General features: G+C 33.3%; 2 protein-coding genes across 5 annotated transcripts in view; both read right to left on the bottom strand.

The window, feature by feature from the left end:
- The window catches only part of LOC131950958 (uncharacterized), a 16,348-nt gene extending 16,271 nt beyond the window's left edge, over positions 1-77 (bottom strand). For all 3 annotated transcript variants that reach the window (XM_059313185.1, XM_059313184.1, XM_059313186.1), the window contains exon 1: positions 1-77. This exon is cut by the window's left edge. The gene's annotated coding sequence lies outside the window, so the exon portion shown is untranslated.
- Positions 78-5,173: 5,096 nt separating this feature from the next.
- Positions 5,174-18,478, bottom strand: part of LOC131950959 (glutamate receptor) — a 42,809-nt gene continuing 29,504 nt past the window's right edge. For both annotated transcript variants that reach the window (XM_059313187.1, XM_059313188.1), the window contains 15 exons: positions 14,329-14,382; positions 13,709-13,828; positions 12,999-13,187; positions 12,769-12,876; positions 12,541-12,651; positions 12,215-12,427; positions 11,805-11,981; positions 11,410-11,579; positions 11,006-11,204; positions 10,746-10,906; positions 10,291-10,374; positions 9,900-10,011; positions 9,234-9,368; positions 8,919-9,023; positions 5,174-8,145 (listed from right to left, as the gene is read on the bottom strand). In XM_059313187.1, the coding sequence (XP_059169170.1) occupies positions 8,080-8,145; positions 8,919-9,023; positions 9,234-9,368; positions 9,900-10,011; positions 10,291-10,374; positions 10,746-10,906; positions 11,006-11,204; positions 11,410-11,579; positions 11,805-11,981; positions 12,215-12,427; positions 12,541-12,651; positions 12,769-12,876; positions 12,999-13,187; positions 13,709-13,828; positions 14,329-14,382 (2,004 nt within the window). In that variant the 3' untranslated portion in view covers positions 5,174-8,079. The remainder of the gene's footprint in view (positions 8,146-8,918; positions 9,024-9,233; positions 9,369-9,899; positions 10,012-10,290; positions 10,375-10,745; positions 10,907-11,005; positions 11,205-11,409; positions 11,580-11,804; positions 11,982-12,214; positions 12,428-12,540; positions 12,652-12,768; positions 12,877-12,998; positions 13,188-13,708; positions 13,829-14,328; positions 14,383-18,478) is intronic.

Here is an 18,478-nt window from a genome sequence, read left to right as displayed (position 1 = left end):
AATTTTTGGAATTCAAGTTTAGATTTTCTACAACACATCCATAATTTATTTCAACATCAGTTGTAGACTACGACTGGCGTAAAAACGCGTAAAAGCAAAGAATCCCCACAATCCCACACAATCCCCCCCTCCCCCACTCCTGGCTTGTTTTCCTGGCATTTACATTCAGTTCGCGTTGTGGCTGGGCACCTTCCACGTACCAGCGCGCGAGAGAGGGTGAGTAGGTTTTTTTTCTGGATGCGGAACAGCAACAGTGCATGGAATATACCCACACTGGCGGGGAGAGCGAGAAAAATAGTGGTGAGAGAAGACGTCACCGATGTGGTTAAAACAATCTGAGTGCCTACAGATAGGCGTTATCTTAACCCTCCTACAGATAGGCGTTATCTTAACCCACCTACAGATAGGCGTTATCTTAACCCACCTACAGATAGGCGTTATCTTAACCCACCTACAGATAGGTGTTTACTGAACACCGGGTACACCGATTTTAAAACTCGTGTTTGTAGCATTTTTTTTCTACAATACACATTGCCAAATCGCTAGCTCCAACAACATCATAAACTTAACTAAACCCCAACAACATCATAAACTTAACTAGCCCCTATAACATCATAAATTTAACTAAACCCCAACAACATCATAAACTTAACTAAACCCCAACAACATCATAAACTTAACTAGCCCCTATAACATCATAAATTTAACTAAACCCCAACAACATCATAAACTTAACTAAACCCCGAACAACATCATAAATTTAACTAGCCGCAACAACATCATAAATTTAACTAGCCGCAACAACATCATAAATTTAACTAGCCGCAACAACATCATAAATTTAACTAGCCGCAACAACATCATAAATTTAGCTAGCCGCAACAACATCATAAACTTAACTAAACCCAACAACATCATAAACTTAACTAAACCCCAACAACATCATAAATTTAGCTAGCGCAACAGCATCATAAACTTAACTAAACCCCAACAACATCATAAACTTAACTAAACCCCAACAACATCATAAATTTAACTAGCCGCAACAACATCATAAACTTAACTAAACCCAACAACATCATAAATTTAACTAGCCGCAACAACATCATAAACTTAACTAAACCCCAACAACATCATAAACTTAACTAAACCCAACAACATCATAAATTTAACTAGTCGCAACAACATCATAAATTTAACTAGCCCCAAGAACATCATAAACTTAACTAAACCCCAACAACATCATACATTTAACTAGCCCCAACAACATCATAAACTTAACTAAACCCAACAAATCATAAATTTAACTAGCCGCAACAACATCATAAATTTAACTAGCCCCAAGAACATCATAAACTTAACTAAACCCCAACAACATCATACATTTAACTAGCCGCAACAACATCATAAACTTAACTAAACCCCAACAACATCATAAATTTAACTAGCCGCAGCAACATCATAAACTTAACTAAACCCCAACAACATCATAAATTTAACTAACCCCAAAAACATCATAAACTTAACTTAACCCCAACAACATCATAAACTTAACTAAACCCAACAACATCATAAATTTAACTAGCCGCAACAACATCATAAATTTAACTAGCCCCAAGAACATCATAAACTTAACTAAACCCCAACAATATCATAAACTTAGCTAGCCGCAACAACATCATAAATTTAACTAGCCGCAACAACATCATAAACTTAACTAAACCCCAACAACATCATAAATTTAACTAGCCGCAACAACATTATACATTTAACTAGCCGCAACAACATCATAAACTTAACTAAACCCCAACAACATCATAAATTTAACTAGCCGCAACAACATCATACATTTAACTAGCCGCAACAGCATCATAAACTTAACTAAACCCAACAACATCATAAACTGAACAAAACCCCAACAACGTCATAAATTTAGCTAGCGCAACAGCATCATAAACTTAACTAAACCCCAACAACATCATAAATTTAACTAACAGCAACAACATCATAAACTTAACTAAACCCCAACAACATCATAAATTTAACTAGCCGCAACAACATCATAAATTTAGCTAGCGCAACAGCATCATAAACTTAACTAAACCCCAACAACATCATAAATTTAACTAGCCGCAACAACATCATAAATTTAACTAGCCTCAACAACATCATAAATTTAGCTAGCCCCAACAACATCATAAAATTAACTAAACCCCAACAACATCATAAATTTAACTAGCCCCAAAAACATCATAAATTTAGCTAGCCCCAACATCATAAATTTAGCTAGCCCCAACAACATCATAAACTTAACTAAACCCCAACAACATCATAAATTTAACTAGCCGCAACAACATCATACATTTAACTAGCCGCAACAGCATCATAAACTTAACTAAACCCAACAACATCATAAACTTAACTAAACCCCAACAACGTCATAAATTTAGCTAGAGCAACAGCATCATAAACTTAACTAAACCCCAACAACATCATAAATTTAACTAACAGCAACAACATCATAAACTTAACTAAACCCCAACAACATCATAAATTTAACTAGCCGCAACAACATCATAAATTTAGCTAGCGCAACAGCATCATAAACTTAACTAAACCCCAACAACATCATAAATTTAACTAGCCGCAACAACATCATAAATTTAACTAGCCGCAACAACATCATAAATTTAACTAGCCGCAACAACATCATAAACTAAACTAAACCCCAACAACATCATAAATTTAGCTAGCGCAACAGCATCATAAACTTAACTAAACCCCAACAACATCATAAATTTAGCTAGCCTCAACAACATCATAAATTTAGCTAGCCCCAACAACATCATAAACTTAACTAAACCCCAACAACATCATAAATTTGGTGGTACTGATTTGTAGTGTAGCGTGTGTATGGTCATGGGTGTGTGTATGGGTTAGAGTTGGGAGGGGGGGTGGTCATGTAATTGTGATGGTCTATGGAAACGGTTTAACGTCGGGGAGGGGTGGGCTGGGTTAAAGCAGTTGTATCATAATAGACTGGATCATCTAAAAACCTTATTTAAAAACGTGTAAAATTATTTGTTATTGTTCCAATAAACCGGGAGTGATCTCCCCTAAACTTTCTCGAATATTCTTATATAACACTACGGGGGAAGGCAACTCGGGATATAGACATGATTTTTAATCCATTTCTAATTGCTTAAACTTTTTGAAACAGAATAGAATCTCGTACAAAAAAGAATCGCACACCAAGTGAACGCCAAATGAAATGTGTATAATAGTGCGGAATATTATTAGTACTCAATAAATGTGCATGCGTTTTTTGAGAAATCGGAAATAGTGTAAATTACTACTTCCGGTCAAAGAGAAATTGCTCAAAATTTGACAGATGGCAGAGAATTAGTTCTTTTACTTGCATGAGAAATTACATTTATCTATCTGAAACAGTACTTAAGGTGAAAATTTCAAAGTAGCATAAGTGCCGCTTTCCGGTTACCGGAAATCGCTAAAAAGCTGATACAGAACTACAAATTTGATATAATACTTGTATATGAAATTTAATCAACCTAGCTGTAACGGCACTCAGGTTATCGTGTTCACACATACACACACATACATATACACACAGACATACGGACAAGATTGCAAAACTATGTTTTTCCGACTCAGGGATGTGTAAAACGTCGAGATTTGCAATCATCTCGATTTATTTATTTTTGCACGATTACAAGACTTTCTCTATACTTCGTATACGAGAAAGTAAAAATGTCTAATTATAAAAGTGTTTAGCTTGGTTCTAAACTTATGTTTTCAGTGATCTATTGACTACACTGACCTTTGATTCCTAGCCTAGTTAGACACGTATGAGTTGTTTGACAATCGATTTCTTGCGCTTTATTTCCCGAAGATTTGAACACATTTTCACTGGCTTTAACCGTGTGAGCAGGTTGTCGCGAAATACCCGTACAATCAGCGCTGTGCCCTTCCATGTCTGACTGTCACTTCTCGGCAGTTGTTGCACGGCGTCGGTCTGGTGTGCGCACTCATTTAATCTGACATTTCACGTGTTGTTTTTTTCTGAAACGTATTCTCGCTAATCTAAAACGAATTTATTTAGGACACAAAAATAGCGCAATAAAATAGTGGTTGGTTTGTGAAGGGGAAGTGTCACCCCAAGCTATAAAAACATCACTCAGCTGTTTCGTTACAAACAGCATCACATCCTACATGTCAGACATTAGCCAGCTGTTTCGTTACAAACAGCATCACAGCCTACATGTCAGACATTAGTCAGCTGTTTCGTTACAAACAGCATCACATCCTACATGTCAGACATTAATCAGCTGTTTCGTTACAAACAGCATCACAGCCTACATGTCAGACATTAATCAGCTGTTTCCAAACAGCATCACATCCTACATGTCAGACATTAGTCAGCTGTTTCGTTACAAATTGGCGCACCCTACATGTCAGTGAAAAGTTTAGGTCTACAAGTGGAGCCCAAAAAATGACGGATATGCCGCGAACTATTCAAGTTGTTTTCGACGTATAGTGATATGTAGGCCTTATGTTTTTAAAATACACACTCTAAAATAAACCTCAATATGTTCATTATTTTATTTATTCATAAAACTTAACCTGACGTCTTCTCTCACGACTATTCTTTTCTCTCGCTCCCTCCCCACCCCCTCTCTATATCTCTCTCAGTGTTCCTTCCAGACTTTTTTTCTCCAGGGGGGCACTTGAAATTATCGGGATGGGGGGGGGGGGGGGCGGGACACTGTTAAGGACACTGTTAAAAGTATATATTTTCTATATAAATTTCAATTCGTTCGGGGAGGGGGGGGGGGCGGTAGACTTTTTTCGCCCTCCCCCCCCCCCCGAAGAGATGCCTGGAAGAAACTCTGCCCTCTATATATATATATATATATATATATATATATATATATATATATATATATATATATATCTTTCTCTCTTTCTCCTCGCCAGTGTGAGTTTACCGCAAACTATTCAAGTTATTTTTTTTTTCGACGTATAGAGATATGTAGGCCTTATTTTAAAAAAAAAAATACACACTGTAAAATAAACCTCAATATTTTCATTATTTTGTTTATTCATAAAGCTTAAGAAAAACTGACATCTATATGTTGAATAACTTCAATCAATTTTCCCCAAGACATGACAAATGTTAGCAACAAATTTCATAGCTCTTATACTATGAATAACAAGAATCTAACATTATTATCTTTAGAACACAAGAAAGTGCAGGAAAAATTGGACATTGTGTGATTATTGAAAATGCAAAAAATGGAAACACTTAACGGGACACACAAAACAATTAAACAGCACTGAGTATAAAAAATATTAATTTCGGTATTATAATTCAAGGAAAGGTGAATTATCATGGCAGTATTAAACTATATACATATTATCGATGTTTTTGTAACGTTTACTGACTATCCGTGTATTCTTATTTAGAAAAATGTTTAAACATCTCTTTATAAGAAACCTTTTTATTTAGCTTTATTCCTTCCGTTCATCACTTCACACATAAAGCCAGCGCCCCCCCCCCCATCACAATCTACAATAGCATTACAAAACTCTAGCATAGCTCTATAAGTTTTTTGTAAAAAAACAAGCGAAGTTCCCTTTTCAAACCTGACGGTCTATATGGCAAGTGAAGTAGAGTTCACATGTTTCTGTGACCTCAGCATATGAAGAAATAGTGTGGTCAGCACTATGCCCAGCCGCCTTTCCTTACCCTAACGTGATTTAGGTACCCATCAGAGTTGGGTGGACTCAGGGACGGTCTACTGACTTGAACCCGGATTCGAACTCGAGACTAACAGGTTAGCTCTCGCTAGACCACTCCGTCCCCCACGATTTTTTAAATTTTTACTTAAATAACCTCTAATTACTAACCTCTTCACCCACATAAGGTAACAAAATGTTGACCCAATCTTCACCAAACTTCATGACTGTTTCATGACCCACGTCAAGATAAACACTATCCTTCAGAGCTTGCTACATTCTCTACATACATCCACAAAGCTGAATACCATCAGTGAAAACTTTGCTGAATTATTTTTTCTTTAGCTGATAACACAATGTAAACCATATTTTATCTTGGCATGTCAATGCAGTGACTTTAAACATCTCTATAAATTCCAGATTGTACAAAATATACAAGTCAAGTCTCAGTACAATGTACAATAGACTTGAGTTTATAAAAAAAAAATTAGGTCTCTAAGGCTCTACAATGTACCAATTGATGTAATGCTTTTAACAAAGTAATCACATGTGGAAGTTAAAATACAAAAAATAAATAAAATAAAAACTTATTTTTAATTAAATGAATTAATTACCAAACTGCTAATGAACTTGGGAATCTACAATCGCTGTGGGGGGGATAATGAAATCTCTCATAAATGATTGTATGCCTACCTGACAGACGTTATACAGAAAAAAAAATATTGATTTAGCATTGTAAAGATGAACATGATGAACATAATGAGGAAATGAAACATCAGGTTAATTTAGGCTGTTCTCTAAAATGGTGAACATGGGTGTCTGAAAGATCACAGTGTAAAGTAAATCTAAGCAACTTTTGGTAATGGTGTATTGTTTTAAATAGGTCTTATTTGTAAACAGTTGTAGTTATTGTATGTCACAGTGTTATTTCTGTGAATGTAATCCAATTAGTAAATTGTGTTAGTAAAATACACTGACCATGACAGCTTAAAATACACTGACCATGGCAGCTGTTAGTAAAATACACTGACCACGGCAGCTTAAAATACACTGACCATGGCAGCTGTTAGTAAAATACGCTGACCATGACAGCTGTTCGTGTATTTAAAAAAAAAAATGTTGTTAAATCAATTATTTCCTGTAACTTTATCTAATAAATGAGTGTTTATCTTGATATTTTCATCAGTTCATTTTGTAAATAATGTACTCTAATTTAAAAAAAACTGAAGAAATTACAAATTTAAATTGAGAAATTAATTTAAATATACACATGAAATATGCACAGAATAGTGCACTTAACATAATGCAACCATAGTAAAACTGCATCATAATGCAAAATGCAACAATAAAAAGCAGAAATATTAAAACAAGTGCAGAAAAATAGTTTTATTAAAGAGATACCTTAAACAATGTTCTAACCGATACAATAAAGTCATATTTCACTGAAAACTTCATATAATTATAGCACTTTGTTTAATAGAATAAAAGTGAGTTTGAGTGTGAATAATATATTTTAGATACCAGTATTTGTCTCCAACTAGTTTTTTCCCTGCGCCATAGAAACCAGTTAAAAGAAAATCTTCAGATATTTTCTTTCGTAGTGTAATGTTAGTTATCTGGAAACAGCATGACTTGAATATTGTATTTATTTAAACTTTGACAAAAAGCCTATAGTTCCTCTCTCCACATTCTAATTCATTGTTCTTCTATATCATTCTATTGAAAACACTCTTAATAATAAAATTTACTTTTGTTTAAGAAACATCTGCAATAATTTAGTTTTTCCAGTTTATTTGAGGTTTAATAATAAACTGATGTTGGCTTACTCAAATGACTGAAAGAAACCAAAAAAAAACTCTCATTATAGACCATTACATAGCTTATTTTTTAAAAATGCATAACTTGTTATTAACAGCTTTGCAGTAATTTGCAATTAAATTTTAATGGCAAAAATGTTAACATGCTTTACTAGAAACTAAAACACATTATATTCATTGCACATTTTGTGGATTGCTTCATTTTTTAAATTTTCACCTTTTGGGGAAGGGGCATGTTTTTATTCATAAATACAAATAAAGTTGCATAGTTATGTCCCCTAGATTATGTACCAGTTAAAGTAAGAAAATACTATTGATAATAGAAGTAAATTTTTTCAGAATTAAAAAATAATTGTTAAACTTACACTTAATTAATATGAAATACTACAATTATTTAAAAAACTAAAGTTAAATGCATAAAGAAATAAGAACATACATTAGTAAAATACTGAGTTCAAAGCTTATCACAACCATCTAGCTTTCCTTGTGTTTCTGGTGAAAGCTTCTAGACTAGAGTTTGTGTTTTATATAAAGATGTCTTGCTATCAAGAGAAACCTGTGGCATGGCAAACTGAAACAAAAAACATAAGAAATTTTTTTTTAATGACATTTTTCCACTTGACTATTAAGTTATTGTATTTTTATAGGTGACCCGTCAAAAGAGCGCACGACAAAAGAGCGCACGACAAAAGAGCGCCGACATAAGAGCGCAGTCATATAAAAAACACATGTTGTACGCTAAACGAATAGGACATGGTTAACACGTCTTTATTTATATATTATGGTTAATATGTTATGAATGCAGTTTGACAATATTTCTAATCCAAGTAACATGGACAAGATCGAATCACAGAAAGGGAAGGTTATTATATTGGTCGAAGGCTACAGATATAGACAGGACAGAGCAAATGCTAATGGAACTTATTTTTATTTTGTTACATTTCATTTCAGTTTATATTCTCACTTTAGGCCTAACATTTAAAATCTTTGTATGTGTTATTAGATTGAGTTTTGAATAATTGGACTTCACGTTGATTGTACCAGTTTTTTAGTTAAAGAAACTGAACAATTAGTTTTTTAATGAAACAATAAAGAGTTAACATCAAACGATGCCTTCTGATCTAAGTTAATTTTCTTTTTTTATTTATTAAATATGGTTTTTCGATTTTTAGTTTGCGCTCTTATGTCGGCGCTCTTTTGTCGGGAAATTAGTGCGCTCTTATGTCGGCGCTCTTATATCGTGCGCTCTTTTGACGGGGTGCCATTTTTATAATATATTTTTAAAATTGTCCTTACGCGTTTCAGTATAAAATGACATTAATAGCATGATTAGTTTGTACATACTGAAGTTGATGATTTTAAAGGTGTCCTTTGTTCATTGGGGTCATCTTCAGAATGACCACTTATAGAAAGGCGAAATTTTGATCTAGCTTCAGATCCAAATGAAATCTGTGGATAATGATTGATTACATTATATCTGAAGAATGAACTTAATTCAAATGTTTGTTTATATGATATAACTATATAACAACACCATATTTATTTTTATTATATATTAAGTTAACCTACTAATTCTTCATTGATGTATTGACACAATATATTGCTAACAATCATTATCTAGTTTTAATATATTTTATAATTTGAAGCAAGTTGACATACATTCTGTTTTCTTGAATCCACTTTAGTTTTATAAAGAAATTCAAGTATTACAGAAATAACAGACAAAGCTAGTCCAGCCACCAAAATGTAGAAGATTCCAGCCACTTTGGAGAGTGTTAGAGATGCATCAGGGTCCTGTTAAACATTCCATGAGAAAAAAATGAGCATCTAGATATATTTACGCGTTTTTAAGTAATCAAACGTAAAACGTTACTAGCTGATCTTTACATGTTTTCTAAACCATTCTGCTTCTTTTGATAAAAATCATAAAATCAGTGTTTTTTATCAGTCATCTCTCCTTGCATGGAGGAGGAATGACAAGAAAATAGTAACAATATAAAATGTAATCATTTTATAATTGCGCCTCTAATCCTAGAAGTATCAAAGATTTCTGAAAGAAGCTCTACCCTTAATATGAACTACTATAAAAATAAATTAGACTATATAATTACACCTATTCCCACACTGTGTATGACAGTATTCCATTCCCCACATGACATTATGTTGACAGAGTGGTTATTGTTATATAGAACTAGACGTAGCCTACAATTTGAACAGTAGACCAAGTTGTAGGTTATCACATGTACACATACTTTATGCTTTCAAACTAAAATAAGAGAAAGAGTAAACCTACAGTCCGCATGAGTCAGAAATTTTAATATTTACCTTTGATACAGTTTCTAATGGACATTGTGATTTTTCAATCCACCATTTCTTTTTAAGTTCATCAAGAACTCCATCTTCTCTTAACTGAAGTATACTTAGAGTGAGCTTATCTCTAGAATAATTGAAATAAAATATTGATAATAAAATTATATAAATAATCATTTCAGTAACTTTTTATGGATTTAAATCAATGTTAATAATACAATTACCTTAATAATTATTTCAGTTACTGTTCATGGATAAAAATATTTATTACACTTTATTTCTAAATAGTGAATAGTGAATTTTAAAAAAAATTGTTTTCAGTACCTAAGTACATTAAAAAGCAACCCTTGTTATTTAGCTAATAGAACATGAATACAAATAAACAAATAACATGAAACCATGGCACCTTATGTCTGAGCCCATTGGGGTTGCTATGCCATAGCCTTTAGAATCCAAGTTGTTCCCAGCCTTCATTGTGTCACAAGGTAATCTAAAACAATAGAATAGCAACCGTAACCACAGCTTCAATATTCTATGAAATTATATTTGCTGATCAGTAAAAAAGAAGGTAGGACTAAATCAAGTTATATTAAATATAATTTTAAATTTCTTCCTAAGAATAATGATTTACTTATGCTCATGAAGTTCATATGGATTGACACAAATAATAGTTTTAGATTGTAATGAATGTTTTAATTTTATAGGTTTATGAATAGTTAAATAGAAATAAATAGATGTTTATTCAATTTTCAATCTTTTTGACATTAAATTGATGTTTAAATTAAAATCCTTCAGTAAAGCATAAAATAAATTATGCTGCTAATTACCTTTTTAAAACTGACAGATTTAAATATTATTTACCTTGAATTATAATATTCATTAAGAGTTGACTCAATAAGGAAAACATATTGTCCATTACTTTTGCGCACTCTTTCTATGCCTTCTTCATTATTGTTAACAAATACATCTTGCTGTGAGTTCATGAATGACCACATTCGTTGATATAATGAAACTGTAGTTTGCTTTAGAGAAATAAGTTGAAAAATAAGATTAACAAAACTTGAGTGATTGAATAGTATAGTAATATTGGGTTTTCAATGTCATAAAAAGTATTGCTTTACATTAAAAAACATGTAGGTGCTTCCATTTTTATAGGGTCCATATTTAATCTCAGTTTGCTTGACCAAATCCTCAGCTGATCTAATACTCCCACTCATCCTCATGGTGGTTAGGAAAGCTGCCAAGTTGGCTGTGTATGAGGAGATGATGATCAGTGTAAAAAACCACCAGACACTTGTAACAATCCGACCTGATACTGACCTAATTTTTAAAAAAATAGGAAATTGAATTAAATTTATTAAAGGCTACTATCAAAACAAGCTAACAGTAACATTGGGGGCTAATTAAACTGGGGCTAATTAGACTCAATGAACCGCATAAATAGCCAATATATTAAACTTAATGACCATTCTAAACATTTTTGTCTGAAGATTTCTAATTGAGCTTGAGATAATTTGAGAATTACTTTGGCAAAACATCACAGCCTTGTTGCATAAAGGCACCAAGTGAAAACCACAAACTGTTTCCAATGGTGAAATCATTTTCCAATTTTGAGTCAGCATCAACTTGCCATTCTTCTGAACTAAATCGACTGACCAGAAACAAAACAACACTAACACCAATAAAGGCAAATATCTAGAAGAAACAAATAATATTTGTATTAATGAGTGAGAAAAGTTATGTAAAGAATTTAATGATTTCAATACCATTTTCAAATAATAATCCATAACTACCATTATTAGATTACTATAAAACAGTTAAGAACTATTGTTTATTTCTGCAAATAGAGTTTAATTATAAAAATCGTGGATATTGAATAGCAAATTAAAAAAATCTAAATCAGAAGAGAAAACTGCTGACCGTGCACAGCCAGATTTCTTGTGACAATGGTGCCATAAAAGAGAAAACGTGTGGGTCTGTGTCTGCTGGCTTTTTTATCATTAAAGAAATTCCTAAACTCATAAATGGTTTAGTAAAATCCAAAACTTTTTCACGATCAGAAGTGATTGTTAGTGGTGCTATGGCAATATCAGCTTCCTTGAAGAAATGGAAAGTAAGTTGAACTGCTTATAATAAATATTATTACAATTGTAATAACTTAAGATATCTTCAATAATAGGGTGTCAGAGAATCTAATCAACTTTTTTTAAAGATGTGTAGACTTAGTTGAATGTTTCTATGCAAGATTATATGAGTTTCTATAACATAAAATACGAGACCATTCTATCATTGGCCGCAATAAGCCTCAATTGAAAATAACGACAACTAACATGTTTTATCAACTCTCCTATTACTCCATTCCATGTTCCATCATCCCTCTTCTTCCCATACTGTTTGTCACGCACAAATCGGATGTGATAATCGTATCCAACATTACGTGACACCATCTCTGCCAGGTCAGAACAGTATCCCACAAATCTAAAGCGTCCAACTAAGGGTATTCCACCAAAGATCTCAGTCGCAGGCATTAAATAAGGCTCTTCCTAAAGAAACCAATATTAAAATATGTATTTAAAATTTAGTGAAACATAAAATTCAATTTTTTTTTACTTAAGAGAATTGTATGGGCTAAATTACCAGCTGTTCTAGAACGTACCTCAACAGAGGTGACTATTCTTGTTCTGTTGTCTATTGTTCTATTTGCTTTGTCTAAAACTTGCTCTTCTCCATGAACTCTAAAGCCAACTTTAAAGTCCCATGTTCCTAACTTAACAAATAACACAAGTTCAAATAAATAAATATAAATTTAGTAAACTCATTTTAAACATTTTTTTCAAATAAAGAATCTTGTATTAATGTTACAACTAGTCACAAGATAACTTACAGTGGTGATGCCTCTGTACATAGTCACTTCTTGCACATCAACACTGAAGTCTCGCCTCTGTCCATTGGGCTGAAAGTGAATGATACCACTCCTTCCTGTCATGTTAGTCTGAAAAGGGAAGCAAAACTTTTTTTTTAAAGTTTTCAGTGGTTCAAAGGTGGGTTCTTGGCTATACATGGTTTTAAAATTATTTTTGTTTTTAAAATATTTTTGTTGTTGTAAAATCTGACATTCTGAAAGACTTGAGCTAGAGTAGATCCGTATTTCCACTTTCCACCAAGCTGGGGAGAGCAAGTGTTCTGGCTGTTTTGCCAACCAACAACATCGGCAAAAACTGAGATGGAACCCTGGCGGCTCTGTAGTGTAGCAAAACTGTGCAGCAGTAGATTTAAGGTGTCGGCAGAGAGCTGCTCATAAATCTGTCCACAAACAAGGGGAAATAATGAGAGAAAAAAGGTTAAACAAATGAACTAATCAGGGGAAAGATAATTGAGTGGTGTAGAGTTTGACAGAATGTGACAAAAGGTATTACCAGAGTTAATAACCCACACCCACAATATTTTTTATACAAAACTTGAAACAAACCTTACTTTACATGAGTAGTTACCCAAACTATAAAACCATCACAACATATTAAACATTTATTAAGTCCAGGTTGGATATAATTAAGCCTATGAAACTTAACTAAACTAAATATAAAATTACTTACAGACTAAAAAGTGAGAAAGTAGCATTTTATAAAATTTATTTCATTGCAGTAGCAAGCTATGGATTTTACAACAAAAACCTCTTATACAACTCTATATTAACCTAACATTTTCAACACTTGTAATATAACCTTTAACTTTAAGAATTCTTAGATAAATTTCTGTTTCACAACAGCACTATAGGCCCACTCTTTAATTTTAATGCAGCTGTCTATTTGTACACACAGGCCTACCTTGACAGGTTTGATATTGTCTTTCCTGAAATAGGAAACTTTTCCTTCCTTGAACAGCTCAAACCCTGTGATATTGACGCCCCCAGTCACATAGGAGTGGAGATGAATCGACTTCATACTCTGTTCAAGAAATGTCATTCATAAATATATATATATATATATATATATATATATATATATATATATATATATATATATATATATATATATAAAATTAATCCACGTTTTGACCATGGACAGATTTGCCAGTAAAATGGGGGGGGGGGGGGGGCAAGGGGAGGGGGGGGGGGAGGAGGAGAGGAGGAAAGAAAGAACACACAGGACTTTTGAAAGAATAATTTTGGAAAAAATAGAGGCCTATCTAAATTTAACCATTTTTTTGCATATTTTAAATTTTCATTATAGGCCTAATATAGGCTCATAAAATGTTGTTTTCTCTTAATGTTTGTTTCTGTCCTAGTCTGAAGGTGAATCAAAGGCTTGATGTGGAGGCCCACACATATTAAATGGCTTAAAATAAATAAAAAGTAGGCTAATTAGTTTATAAAAATTAACCAGTTTGTCTAGCAGCCAACATTCTCTCATAAACTCTAGACCTATAGGGTAGTTCTACGACTTACCAAAAAGGGAAGGACAAAATGAAATTTTGATTTATGCATGTTTGAGTCATTTATCTGCAAAAAAAAATGATAAATTAGTCAACTACTATAAAAAAAAATTTGAAATACTTTTAAAAAATAATTGTTTATCTAACTAGTTTGTTTATTATTACATAAAACCACAATTTGTGATGTTCAAGTTAGTTAAAATTATATACTGTTCCAGGTCAATTGCCTACATACTACATGGGGTGACCAGTGTTTATTCCAGACTTTTTTCTCTGGGAGGGCACTATAAATTTTCGGGGGGCAGTAGACTTTCTTCGGGGGGGGGGGACGGGGGACACTGTTAAAAGTATATATTTTCTATATAAATTATATAAATTTCATTTCGTTCGGGGGGGGGGGGGGGGGGGGGCGGTAAAAAAATGTCGGGGGGGGGGGGGGGGGGTGTGAGCCCCCCCCCCCCCCCCCCGAAGAGATGCCTGGAAGAAACTCGGGGGGGGGGTGGGGACTGGCTACCTCATTATATTGTGTTTTGAAGAAATGCTCCTATGAAAATAAATTCATGTTTATTTCAAGATCTTGTCCTTAGGATCGATGACCAATGCGATGTTTAAAACAGTAAGCTTATACGTGTGAAAATATAATTAAAAAATTGAAGCCTAAAACTGGACTTGAATCACCTCATGATACCATTACCATTACAAATAGGAAAACCAGCAATACATCGTATTGCATATGAATCACATCATGTTAAAATACAATTAAACTCTGTCAATTACTCAAATACTCTCTTCGAAAACTAAAACCTCCAACAATAATTATAACTACTCCCTGGACAATGCCTACCTCTATCTAGAAAACTAAACAAAGTAAAGCTGTTTCTAACTCTAACGTAACGAGCTGCATAGATTCTACCCGTAATTAGCTACAGCGTGTAATACTACAATGTTAGGCTACTTTATGGAGGACACCTCGCTACCAACATGACTGTACTGCATGTGTTAGACTTGAGGCATTCACATTCTCGAGTTCTTGAGTTCCTTCAACTGCGTGGTGCAAATTTATAAACTAAACAACACCTTATTTTTATAGTAAAGTTATATGTCATGCCGTAATTAATGTATTGCGGTTAATCCAATCCGATGAACACGGTTTGACATTTACCTAGGATTATCTCCCCTTTCACAAACAAAATCGTGTTTTTACTTTCTCGTATATACGAAGTAGGCCTATAGAGAAAGTATTGTAATCGTGCACAAAAATCACTTGAAATTTTAACAATTTTCATCGTATTACACCTCAGTCCTTCATCATATCCGAAGTATAGAGGACTTATTTTAATCGGGCAAAAATTATCAATCCAGATTTATCAAAATTAAGAGGTTTTATGCGTAATCCAGTCTGAAAAACTAGGCTATGCAATTCTGTCCGTATGTCTGTGTGTCTGTCTGTGTGTCTGTCTGTGTGTAAACACGATTACTTGAGTACCGTTACAGCTAGGTTGATGAAATTTCATATTAAAGTATTTTATCAAAATCGTAGATCCGTATCAACTTTTGAGCGATTTCCGATAACCGGAAGTGGTTTTTTTTTCTCCTTTGAATTTTTCAAAAGCCTATAACTTGAGTACTATTTCAGATAGATAAATGAAATTTCACATGTGAGTAAAAGATCTAATTTTCTACCTTCTGTTAAATTTTGAGTAATTTCTGTTGACCGGAAGTAGTAATTTACGCTACTTCCGATTTCTCAAAAAACTAATGTAAATTTTTAAAGTACTAATAATATTGCGCACTATTATGCACTTTTTTATTTTACGTTCACTTGGTGTGTAATTCTTTTGTCTACGAGATTTTATTCTATTTTTAAAACTTTAAGTATTTAAAATGGATTAAAAATCATGTTTATAGCCCGAGTTCCCATCCCCTGTTGTTTTATATAAGAATATTCGAGAAAGTTTAGGGGAGATCACTCCCGGTTTATTTTGAAAAAAGATTTATTCATGACCTTCAATCTAATTTGACAATCGCACTAACAGCGAAATCGGCAGGAATTTAAAAAAAAAACACACAATACTTAGTGATCTTAAGGATATCACTGTTCTCTATGTTAGGTTTATTGGTGCTGCATCTTTAAAATTGTAGTATATATTTCAACGTGATGTCTACATATAGGGAATAAATAAAATATAATAAATTGTTCCTACACGGATGGTAGGTGTGTGATTGACGACAAAAAACCATGAGAATTCTATGAGAAAATAAACCGGGAGTGATCTCCCCTAAACTTTCTCGAATATTCTTATATAAAACAACAGGGGATGGTAACTGGGGATATAGTTATGATTTTTAATCCATTTTAAATACTTAAACTTTTAAAAATAGAATAGAATCTCATAAAAAAAACATTGCGCACCAAGCAAACGCCGAATAAAAACGCGTATAATAGTGCGCAATATTATTAGTACTTTAAAAATTTACATTAGTTTTTTGAGAAATCGGAAGTAGCGTAAATTACTACTTCCAGTCAACGGAAATTACTCAAAATTTAACAGAAGGTAGAGAATTAGATCTTTTACTTACATGTGAAATTTCATTTATCTATCTGAAATAGTACTCAAGTTATAGGCTTTTGAAAAATTCAAAGTAGGAAAAGTACCACTTCCGGTTATCGGAAATCGCTCAAAAGTTGATACGGATCTACGATTTTGATAAAATACTTATATATGAAATTTCATCAACCTAGCTGTAACGGTACTCAAGTTATCGTGTTTACACACGGACAGACAGACAGACAGACAGACACACACACACACAGACATACGGACAAGATTGCAAAATTATGTTTTTCCGTATCAGTGAGGTGTAAAACGTCGAGATTTGTAAAAATCTCGATTTTTTTTTTTTGCACGATTACAATACTTTCTCTATACTACGTATATACGAGAAAGTAAAAATTTGACATTCTTCAGTTTTAACGAAGACAAAGTGCCTATAACGATTAGAGACCGACACACTTCTTAACGGCTTATATGATAAATAATGATAATCAAAATGAGTAGAAGATTTTCAGAAGGAAAAAAAATAGAAGAAATATGACATAAATTTTTTGAAACATCAGCCACTTCTAGAGAGAAAAACAATCAACAACTGATGCTGCTAAAGGTTCCGTGAGGCAGAAATAACATGGCGGGAAGAGTGATGGAAAACATGATATGAAAGATCGTAAAGATGAAATATTGTACACACTTTGCTGTTCCATACAATTTTGTCCGTTATAAAAAAAAATAACAGAATCAGCGTTGACGGTTAAGGGTTGGTCTGTAACCAACAGATTTAGATCGATAGCAAAGGATATTATGTTTTTAAATTCTTTTGTTTAAAGCTCTCCATGTTTATACAAGCTTTAAGATTAAATACATATTAATGTATTTAGTTTTATATGATTTCACGTACAAGTTATATTTACTTTTTCATCTTTTATTTTTACTTTTAAATCTTTCCATTTCCAAGTATAACTATTTGACCTATATTTTCGATGAATAGCAGGTATGGTTAAAGAAGCAACGCATATGGGAATCTTTAAAAAAAACCCACATCTAACAGATTGTAACCACCCAATCTACCACATCTAACAGATTGTAACCACCCAATCTACCACATCTAACAGATTGTAACCACCCAATCTACACATCTAACAGATTGTAACCACCCAATCTACCACATCTAACAGATTGTAACCACCCAGTCTACACATCTAACATATTGTAACCACCCAATCTACCACATCTAACAGATTGTAACCACCCAATCTACCACATCTAACATATTGTAACCACCTAATCTACCACATCTAACAGATTGTAACCACCCAATCTACACAGCTAACAGATTGTAACCACCCAATCTACACAGCTAACAGATTGTAACCACCCAATCTACCACATCTAACAGATTGTAACCACCCAATCTACACATCTAACAGATTGTAACCACCCAATCTACACATCTAACAGATTGTAACCACCCAATCTACACATCTAACAGATTGTAACCACCCAATCTACACATCTAACAGATTGTAACCACCCAATCTACACATCTAACAGATTGTAACCACCCAATCTACACATCTAACAGATTGTAACCATCCAATCTACACATCT

Source organism: Physella acuta, unplaced genomic scaffold (assembly GCF_028476545.2).
Source record: "Physella acuta isolate Inbredline_101_S28 unplaced genomic scaffold, ASM2847654v3 ptg000792l, whole genome shotgun sequence".
Taxonomy (NCBI): Eukaryota; Metazoa; Mollusca; class Gastropoda; family Physidae; genus Physella; species Physella acuta.
The sequence above is the reverse complement of the archived record's forward strand: the minus strand, read 5'-3'. Positions and strand labels throughout refer to the sequence as shown.